We start from the raw sequence: 10,775 nt of genomic DNA, 5'->3' as shown, positions 1-10,775 counted from the left end.
CGCTTCCCCACCCCTGGGGTTTGAACCCCAGAATTCCCAAGTTCGAACCAGGAACCCTCTTCCTGTGAGGCCACAATGCTAACCACTGCACCAATGTGCTGCCGTTGTTTGTTATCTTAATGATTTGTTTGTGGCCTCTGTCAGCTGTCAGTGAGCTGTCATCTGCGGCTCAGTCTATGTGACGCATCTTTTGATGTGCAGAGGATTGTGGGAAAGAACAGCCAGAAAAGCATGCCAGCTTGCATACTTCAAAATGTGACTGGATGCAGTTTGACACCCTGGTATTTTTGGCATACTGTGTATCACACACTATGTATTGGGACATTAAATCTTTTTCTGGCATACTACATAGTAGGGTCATAAGGGTATTGGAAGGCGCTGTTAGTTTTGCAGTGCGCTGTGTGACAACAGTGAACAGCACACTCAAAATTCACGGATATCTTAATTCATATACTGACAATTTTAAGTAAACCTAATTTTGTGAACACAGAGCCTGCTTAGACTGATGTGCAGTTTGGATTTAAGACCCAGCTACAGTGAGGCATGTGTGGACAGTATTGAGGCTTCAACACTGGGTGGCAGTAGAGCTTCACGGCCAGTGAGGGCCGATCATCTGCAGCTCTGGTTTGTGACGGAGTTTAAAGGACACAAACAGCCACGCTGACTCTTGACTGTACAAACAGACGGCTCTGAACTCCAAAATATTAATGCCTGCCAGAAGCAAAAGCTGTACGTCCTGTTCAAAGCCAGGCATCGATCTGTCTCTGCGTCTCGGTGTCAAAAGGTCTACATCGAACAGACAGATTCTCCTGAGGTCTGAGTCAGCAAACAAAGATCTACATTCAGGAGGAGAGCAAGAAACAATGATGAGCTGTTTGGAAGAAATTATATTTATGAGAATGAGCACAATATACTGCTGTAAACCATTTGGTAACCAGTCTGTGTACAAAGAGCCTTTTCATCTGGTGTGGGGTTAATAATGAAATAAGGACATTTGTTTATTGTCAGTATGAACGCTGATGAACTGATGAACTTGTGAAGAACGAGAAAAAGCAGAACAAAGCTTTTTGTTACAAACAAAACTTGTGTGTCCTTCATTACAACATAAACATGGTCGAACACGAGCCGCGCCGAGCAGTCCTGACAACTGATTACAGGGACTTCATAATCCTCGTCTCCTGTGGCTTTATGCTAATGCTATTACTAAAGATAAACTTAAAATCAATGTCTCATCACTGAAAAATCAAAATGCAATTAACCTAAAGGCACGAGCGTCCCAGCTCAGCATGCATCTTTTTTAACAGCGAACACAAGCTTCTCTGACACTAACAGAGGATGAGGTCAGACTCTGCGACATAACAAAGCCGTGTCGAGCCCTTGAGTCATGCTGCGAAGTTTAACACATTAATTGTAGAGGTACTGTGAGATGAAGCGGTGCAGCTTCTGCCTGTTTTCTGACAACTGGAACAAAGGGACGACACCCAGGAAGACGCCTCCTTCCCGACGCTCCTCTGAAAGGACCTGAAGCCAACATAAACACAGCACTGTCAGAACGCTCGCAACCACAATGCTTTTTATGCAGTAACCTTTATTTGAACACTGTGAGCACGGAGCTTTTCTTATCTTTAGTGGTGTTCTTTTTGCACAAGGCCAAATAAAAAAAACCACCAAAGTAATAACAGAGATAAAAACAAGACCTTTCAAAACAAGACCACTTCAAAAATGAAAAAGAAAAACAAAGATGTTATATAAATAATACTGAACCACCTTATTCACAAAGCAAGGTCTGGAATAATGAGGTGTGTGCTGTTTTTGCTTTTGTTTTACAGTTGCATAAACACATTTCCCTTTTGATTTGACCTGTAGATCTTAGAAATGAAGCAGTCTTGACATCAGGGAGTGAAATTATCTGTCCAATCCCACAAAGATAAGCACAATAATGACCATTTCTGACTGATAACCTTGATAAGAAAGTTAATAATTGCCTCATGAGATCTTTGCAGATATATAGGTCAATGATGTCTATTTTTAAAAGGCAGCGATTCCCAACCCGCAGACTGATCAGGGAGACTGATGGATGCAGACGCTGTCTACTTTACTGAGTTGAAAGGCTGAGTGGTAAATTGTGAAAGCAGAAAATTTATGCCAAAGCATTTATAATATATATATGGATAAAAAAGTCTGCATCTCCTGAGTGGGCTGCTGTTTTCTCCATTTTTCAGACTGGAAGTGTTTCTCCTCTGTCCTTACATTTTTGAGTTGGTGTTAACATAGCTACGTTGCCCTGCTCCCTTTTATTATTCCTGCTGTTGTTTGCAGAATCGGTGCAGATGGTGATAACAGACGCTCACATGAACTGTTCGCCTTCTTGAATTGTAGGAAAAACAACTTCCCCATACTTAGAAATTGCAGCAGCTTGATAATCCATCACAATAATGGTGAAGCCTTTATCTGGTCTCGTCATAGTTTAATCCTCTGTTCATTGTGCCTGAGTGGAGTGTTTCCATATCAGGTCACCTCACAACCACCAGCAGGAAAGGTAAATATGTCACTGAGGAATCCTCACGAATAAGTCACCTGACAAATATTTTACCTGCATTCAAAACCCTAATCTTAGTCAGCACTGAAGTGTTACTGGCAAAATGTACTTGAAGGAGTAGTTCCACATTTTGGGAAGTGTATTCGCTTTCTTGCTAAGAAATATCTCATGTCTGTACGGTGAATATGAAGCTACAGACAGCAGGCGATTAGCTTAGCTTAGCATAAAGACTGGAGACAGGGAAGGCAGCTAGCCTGGCGCTGTCCAAACGTGAAAAAAATACACACCTACCAGCACCTGAGACGCTCTCTTATAGGCGTGTTATATCTGTTATATTTTGCTTTTAAAATCATTATCAGTAAAACAGTCTGACTCAGAGGATCAGTGCCGGCCTTAGCACATTTGGTGACCTAGGCTGGTGGTTCCCAACTGGTGGGTTGTGGTCCAAAAGTGGGTTGTAGGTCCATTCTGAATGGACCGCAAGTGACTGGCAAACGTGTCAAGTTTGTAACAAATCCACTTTATTTTTACGCATGGTGAATTTCTGGCACAGAGCTTTTATTTTGAAGTGCTGTTCCCCACTGTACAGTGAGTGACTAACAGACAGCTACTTAAGAGACACTGCGAACTAGCTCGACGACATGACCAAACGCAAAGTAAAAGCTGAATGTATGACACTATGTGGACCCTTAATTAATGACTACGGAGAAATCTGGTCCTCGTGGCTGGACCAGTTGGGAACTAGTACCCTAGGTGAGTCTCGCCCTGGCAGCCCCCCTCCCCTCCCCACCGGCAGCTTAGAGGTAACAACAATTTGCTCTCCTCCTGCCGATTTCAACACGGCTTTGTTGTTGTTTTCATGTTCTTTCTCTCCACATACATTTTTCCCAGTAGTGTAGTGGTAGTTGAGTGGGCACCAGAGAGCTTTTGTCATTTTGACATGATAACAAAAACAATGTTTTGGGGTTCACTAGACATCGGATAACTCGCCTATCTCCCCCAGAGAGCAGGTAAAGTGTAACAAGCTGGGGAGGGGAGCCGGCAGGAACCCAGAAAAAATGCCACTCTATTATTTAGTAGGCTTTGCTATATAGTTGTGTTGTTGTGGGCTTATGCATTATTTCAAAATAATAGTAGTAATAGTATTAGCAAAAAACAGTCATCCCCCATTTGTTGTGCCCCCTATGGATGACGTTAACGTTCACCTATACTGCCTATGTCACGGGCCAGCACTGCACAGGATGGGGACTGTGTGTATATTCTGCCTATTTCAGACAGCATTCTCCTCTCCTTCTTCTATCTCCTGACACTATTTTGCAAGGTCACCGTCGCTGCATCCCAAGGTTAGCGCCACCCAAGACAGTTGTGATTGGCTTAAAGAAATACAAACAACCCAGAGCACTTTTTCCCCATAGTGAGGAACTATGATGGGTTCAGCCAGAGCTTTCTCAAGTGCTGGCACAGCGCTAAAACTAAGGGTGGAGATAAGGGTGCGGATACGAGTGGCTAATGCTGCACTCACATGGAATCAGGCAGATGGCAGTCGGCAGAGAGACAACACATTCTGGACGGCACAGAAAAAGCAAAGTCCAGTGGAATGGCAGGAATAAAACACAAACATGTCTGACAATATGTTGCCATGGTGATGTTGTACTGTTTACAAAGATTGGAATAAAATACATAATTTTTCGTCATAATTTTTTTGTCTATTATCTTAAGTTTTTATTCCAGTAATGTCCAGTAACTGTTCAGATTACCCATGTTCTCTACTATTGTGAACATGGAGTACAACAAAAAGTTAAAATATTTCAACTTTTTAACAGCATCTTCATCCTAATTTTCTGTCTTGCTCTCGTCCACTAATGATCCGGTTTACCATCTGCCCTGTCACTGTGAACGCAGCATAGGAGAGACCTTCAGTGAACTAATACAGCTGTCATATAAATACAGCAAAGTAAAAAGTTCAGTGGCTCACTTTTCAATTATGCTATAAGTGCAGTGACGCAAACTCATAAAGACTTTTTATGCTTCAAGTCTCTTTTATTTTATTCTGTTTTACACATGACTGTGTTGAGCTTTGAAGCGCTGCCAACACACTGGTGACCTATGCTCAATACTGTGCCTGAGCTCATCCTGTCTGGAGACAAATGGAGGACTGAAACTGCGGCTCTGTGGTTGTGAGGTTGTAGCATAAGATGAAAGAACTTAAGTCAAGTACATGTACATCAAAATTGAACTCTAGTACACCACTGATCCCAGCTTTTATTTCGAGGCGTCTCTGTGAATCTATACAGAATACTGAATTTGTGAATTTCCGAAAAGTTTTAAAAAAAAATTACATCCATCATAGTTTGAAACATGACGGTGGTGAATGTAAAGGAGGTGTAGGCACAATGACGACCAAAATGTGAACTGTGCATCACTTCAGCCTGGGGAAAAGACTAAGACGAAGTGTTATATAGTTTTACAGTTTTTAATTTAAAATCACTTGTGTCCTTGAAGCAGGGAATTCTTTTTAAAGATCAACATTTCTGCCTCAGTCCTGATTGGATATGGCTGCTGGAGTCAGGCTCAGTCTCCCTCTTGTTGAGGCAAAATTAGGTTGGATTCCTGTTCACGATGAGAATATTTTTGAAAAGCTCTGCCAGTAATTGATTGATTAATAGCGATTTGGGGATTTAGACTGGATTCAGACTCACCTGGGACCAGATTAATGTTAAAACTGAACTTTTTGGGAGTTGGACTGCGCCTAAACTTTCAGTCCTGAGCGGAGCTGTAATTCTCTGCAGACAGACAGATTTGGAAACACACACACACATACACATACACCGAGGCTGTCACTCACCCCCAGGTCTATTAGTGATCTAACAGCAGTGTGTGCAGCCTCCTCTGAGCAGCTCTCTGTGAGATACGGCACAAAGGCACACATGAATCAAAAGAACAGACAGATATCCAATATAGAAAAACCAGGTCGGGATAACAGAACAAAACCACTGCCAGTGGGACTGATGGGATTTTTTTTTACTGTGCATTATTGAAGGGTGTCATTTGGGTAGTTTCTGATTGTCTTATATATTTTTTAAGAAGAGGAGAGCGTGTGATGTGAGAGGGGGAGTGTGTAGGAGTTTCAGCACATGCTGAATCAGTGGGAAAAGGCGAGGTGACGAGCTTTTAAAGTTACGTCACAAAGAAAATCTGTGTGTGTGTGTGTGTGTGTGTGAGAGAGAGAGAGTGTGTTTTTGGGAGGGGGTGTCAGGTTGAGCTCACCATAGTGTTGTTTCTTCTTATTTGCCATGTCACACAGATGGGAGTGTACCTGAGCAACAAACTCTGCCTCTGCAGCAAAAACACATGAAAACAGAGCCAATTATTCCACTTGGAGTGAAGTGAGCACAGTCTGCAAAGATATAAAGATGAAGTTCTCATGGTTCAGTGACACGCTATTGTACTGTATATTCATGGCTGGTTGGTCACTGCAAATGACTCAGGGTGAAATATAAATATCGGAGACATTAAGAACATCAGGAACATTCATTTTGACATAATGTGGAATTACTTTTTGAACTATTTGTTTTTTTTTGCTTTGGAAAAGAACCTGTGGTGTAATACCTTTTTAGTAACAAATAAAAGCCTCACCAAGTTACCAAAAAAACCATATTTTAATCTCCCCAACACCAATCAATGATGGCGAACACTGTCCCGTTAAAGAATACTTCACCTCCCATATACAAATGACTATGTGTATATCAATTGCTGACCCCGTGTTGCGTTAAATTTGTGAAGAAAATTGTAAACGAAGAATCCCAAAACAGTGAAAATTCTAAACGAATTGAAGTCACACTGAAGGTGACCACGTTTAACAACTGCAAAACTGTATCAAAACATCCGTTTACAAACTCTCACACAACTTGTATTTTATAACTCCTAAGTTAAAATGTGTGCAGACAGGGGAGACGGTCAGAGGTCTATGTTGGAGGAACTGTGGAGAACAGCTAGCAGACCATTTTCATATATTCTGGAGCTGCCCAGCTATTCAGCCATACTGGCAAGAGATTATACGGGTAATACAAAATATTTTTGGTGACGAAATTTACTGCTCTTTTTCTACAATCTATTTGGGCAATATTGCACCCCATTTACTGATGCGAGACAAATATCTTTTAAAAATATTATTAGCTAGCAAGAAAGTTGTAACCCGAAAATGGTTGCAGGCGACACCTCCAACAGAGACAGGCTGGAAAGATATTGTGACTAATATTCAAAATATGGAAAGGAGGGGAACTGCCCATTGGTTCGACAGCCCATTGGTTCGACATCCCATTGTTCCGAACATATCAAACTCATTGTTCCTAAGTCCTAAGTCATCATGATGCCCTGTGGTTAAGGTCTGGTTAGGTTTAGGCACAAAAACCACTTGGTTAGGGTCAGGAAAAGATCATGGTGTGGGTTCAAATGAAAAAGAAAGTGACAAACACATAAGCCGTGAGTCTGCTCTGCCTCAAGCCGGTCGCGGCGCACCATACGCCCGCCGCGAGCCATTCAGCACCGCGGACAGTTGGACTAATGGGATGTCGAACCAATGGGCTGTCGAACCAATGACATGGACCCGAAAGGATGACCTTTTCGCTAAGTCTACGGATGGATAAGTATTTGAAATACTGGGAAAAATGGATTATGTTTGTGACCACAAGAGATGATAACTGAGCCATTACTGTATGAACTGACTTGTATCTCCATCAGTGTAACATATCTATGAATGTGTAGGTGACCAACTGTTTGTTCTATGGTTTGTTTAGTTTTTTATGCTGTATGTTGTGTTTGTCCTTTCTATAAAAATAAAGTAGAAAAAAAACACTGGATGAATAACTAAAATACAACTGGTCATTTTGGGGGGAGAAGTATATCTTTAAACATACAGTGCACATACCTGGCAGAGGTGTGTTTACAAGGTCTAATGCAGTGGTTGTCCAGCAGAGTGCCCTCAGATGACCAGCCAGCATGCTGCAGAGGAAGAAGAGCATCTCTGGGCACTGACTCGGCTGGCTTATCTAGAGAAGCAGACAAAGACAGAAGCAAGAGTGGTCACAAAGGGCAAAATGAGGATGGACAGGGAGAGCAGGAACGAAAGAGCATTTTCTCCGCTACACTGAGCACTTAATGAGAAGTCACTGTCAGTTGGTGTGTTGGCCCCAGAAAGTAACACAGCTGCAGTACACAGAGGCACAACATTACAAAGAAACACTCGGTAGAGCAGCACACAAACAAAAGTTTGTATTTGGTTTCATGCAGTAAAACATTCAAACTTTTAATGTTCGTGCAAACTTAAACCTTCATCTTTGTTTTCTTTTTAGTGACGTGAAGACATTGGTGATCTACTGCAACTAAAAGCCATGGACAAAATCATTTAAACACCTAAAAAAATATGAAAAACAAGTAAATCCCAATGAGGACTCGACTTGCCCTGTGTGCTCAGAGGATTTTCCTGTTTACTTTCCTTATTTCTCTTCTTTTGTCCCCCAGTGGATACAAAAGTACAGCCAGAAATGTGTGAGGACATAAACTCCCATTTTAATTTATTTTTAATCCTGTTTTTTGAAAGCTGTTGTTTGGAGCGGTCTTGTCACACCCCCCACCTCTCTTTCTATAACAGTTTTTATGGTAGAATAAAGTTTATTATCTGTCCTGTAATCAGCGTTGGTTGATTAGGAGTGCAGAACTGTAATTTCCATGATTTTATAGATGCATAAATTAAACCTTGCACCTTGAACCAATCCTCATCTGAAAGTTGTCAAACTGAAATTAATGTACAATGCACGGCCAAAAGTATGTGGACACCTGAACGTGACTGATATGTGATTGTTGAACATCTTAGTGCAAAATCACAAGTGTTAATCTGTTTCTTTAACAGCCTCCACTCATCTCGGGAGGCTTTCCACCAGATTTTTAAACTAGAGAACTTAGCTGCATGGATTTGCTCCCAGTCAGCCACAAGAGCGCTTGTAAGGTCAGGCACTAATGTTGCGTAATAAGGTCGGCTCAGATTCAGAGGTCAGAGTCATCCCAAAGGTGTCGGATGATTGAGGTCAGAGTTCTGTTCAGGCCAGTCAACTTCTTTCACACTAAGCTCAGAAAAACATTTTCTTCATGGTTTCATCGGGTAAAAACGGAGGCCATGACAGTGGAGGTGCATTAGGTTACTTTATAAATACTTTAGCAGCATATATGGGGGCATTATAATCATGTAATATGGAAATATATATTTATATGGGGGCAGAGTTTATATTATGGAGTGCAGCTGATCCTGTAATACTGCCTTGCATTCCCTGTCTCTCAAAGGATGGATGCTCATACCAGCACGGCATAAATTACCAGACCATTTTGTGTTTGACGTTGCTTAGCGGCCTTTGTTTTGTGCTTAAAAATACATATCCAGATTTCATACCTAAGTGATATTTCATTCAGAGTGACAGTGTGAATGGAGCTCGTCCAATTTTTCAACAAGCCGTCGCCATTTAGTCAATTAGGCTAATTCAATCTGTGTTTAAACAATCATGACATGAATGTGCAGCACTCAGAAGCTTCAATACAGCGGCAGAACTTTAAAACCAACATGGCAGAGAGAAAAGAGAGAACAGTGGGAGCAATTGTTTTTAGTACGAGTTTTCTGATGAGTGAAAACAAATTAGGTCAGAGAAGTTCAAGTGTACAAAATGGCCTGGCAGCATAATATTTAGATAACCTAAAATAGGCAGATGTCTTTAAAAATAACTTTCACAAAGTGGTCAGAAAAAAGAATATGGTAGCAAGTTAAGATAAAAACACTTATACTGGCTGATAACAGTGCATCAGATGGATCAGTATCAGTGTACAGGTCTGATGAATAAAAATAAATGACAGAAAGAGAGAAATAGGGAAAGGATTTAGGATTTAGTGGCATCTAGCGATGAGGCTGCAGAGCTGAAACTTCTTCCAGTGACAAAGGAGAACTTCGGAGGCAGACTTAAAAAACACAAAAGCCGAAATGGCTGTATCTAGAGCCAGTGTTCAATTTGTCCACTCTGGGCTACTGTAGAAACAACATGGCAGACTCTGTGGAAGAGGCCACGCACCCTATGTAGATGTAAACGGCTCATTCTAAGGTAACAAAAACACAACAATTCTTATTTTCAGGTGATCATAAACAAATGAAACATAGTCATGAATACTGTATACAATATCTGCCGATAGATTCCCCTAAATCTGACACACCACACCATTAAGGTCATAAAAAAACACCTATTTTTGAGCTGCAGGTCATAAATTTAAATTCATACACATCCCTGACAGCTGAGGGAATATACTGCTCCTCACCCTGCATAGCTGAGAAGCTTTAAAATAAAAACTTAATACACACACAATAACTAATAAAAAATGAAAGAGCCTTTAGAAAAACACAGTTCTACATGTACAATGAACAAAATGAAGCTTTTATAGTTCAGGTGTTCAGGCATAAATCTCTTAAGTTTGAGCCCACACAAGACCAGGCTTTTCCTTGAGAATTATTTATTATAGTAATTTAACTTGGATTAGCGCCAGCGTGCATTGTGAGACCACCGAGAGTGATTTTACTCAGGCTAACTGATAACAGGCAGCAGAGGAGGCGGGAAGGGATGGGTTTTTTTGGTATGGAGGTGTTTTCTGTTCTTGCTCAGCACCTGAGCTGAGAGCAGTGGAGCAGAGGCACGCGGAGAAGAGGAGCAAGTGGACTGGATGGAGAAAGTTAAAAGTTGAGAGCAGATGAGTAACGCTGTACACACAATGATGAGGCTCTTCCTCAGTGGACACAGCTGAAGTCAGAGAGAGGTTTTCACACCACTGTGGAGGTGGTAGTAGTGGTTTTACTAGGCTAGTAAGTCAACGTCCCTGTGGCACAGGTTGGCACAAGAACTTTTTGGATGTGTTCTGTCTCGCTTACTGTAGCTAGTAACAGTGTGCCTGACATTTTCTGATAAACACAGGAGAGTCAAATAATGGCTATATCCCAAGTCAGCACGGAGTAGGTGAGACCCCCCAGGTGAAACACGGCTTCTTCTGTTTTTTTAAATAGCCCTCTGTAGGACGGTTACATTATGCACAGAGTATATTGTTTTTGGTATGATGGATGTGTGTGGGCAGCACGGGGGTGAAGTCGTTAGCATTGTTAGCATCGTAGGTAGTAATGTCAGGCGGCTGTGGCTCAGGAGGTAGAGCAGGTGGT

The 10,775-nt window shown here is 41.6% G+C and overlaps 1 protein-coding gene across 6 annotated transcripts in view; it reads right to left on the bottom strand.

Annotated features, from left to right (window-relative positions):
- Positions 1–747: 747 nt before the first annotated feature.
- gpat2 (glycerol-3-phosphate acyltransferase 2, mitochondrial) overlaps positions 748–10,775 on the bottom strand; it is a 194,141-nt gene continuing 184,113 nt past the window's right edge. For all 6 annotated transcript variants that reach the window (XM_049578313.1, XM_049578312.1, XM_049578316.1 and 3 more), the window contains 4 exons: positions 7,467–7,587; positions 5,807–5,875; positions 5,385–5,440; positions 748–1,521 (listed from right to left, as the gene is read on the bottom strand). In XM_049578313.1, the coding sequence (XP_049434270.1) occupies positions 1,405–1,521; positions 5,385–5,440; positions 5,807–5,875; positions 7,467–7,587 (363 nt within the window). In that variant the 3' untranslated portion in view covers positions 748–1,404. The remainder of the gene's footprint in view (positions 1,522–5,384; positions 5,441–5,806; positions 5,876–7,466; positions 7,588–10,775) is intronic.

This window comes from Epinephelus fuscoguttatus, linkage group LG6 (assembly GCF_011397635.1).
Source record: "Epinephelus fuscoguttatus linkage group LG6, E.fuscoguttatus.final_Chr_v1".
Lineage (NCBI taxonomy): Eukaryota > Metazoa > Chordata > Actinopteri > Perciformes > Serranidae > Epinephelus > Epinephelus fuscoguttatus.
The sequence above is the reverse complement of the archived record's forward strand: the minus strand, read 5'-3'. Positions and strand labels throughout refer to the sequence as shown.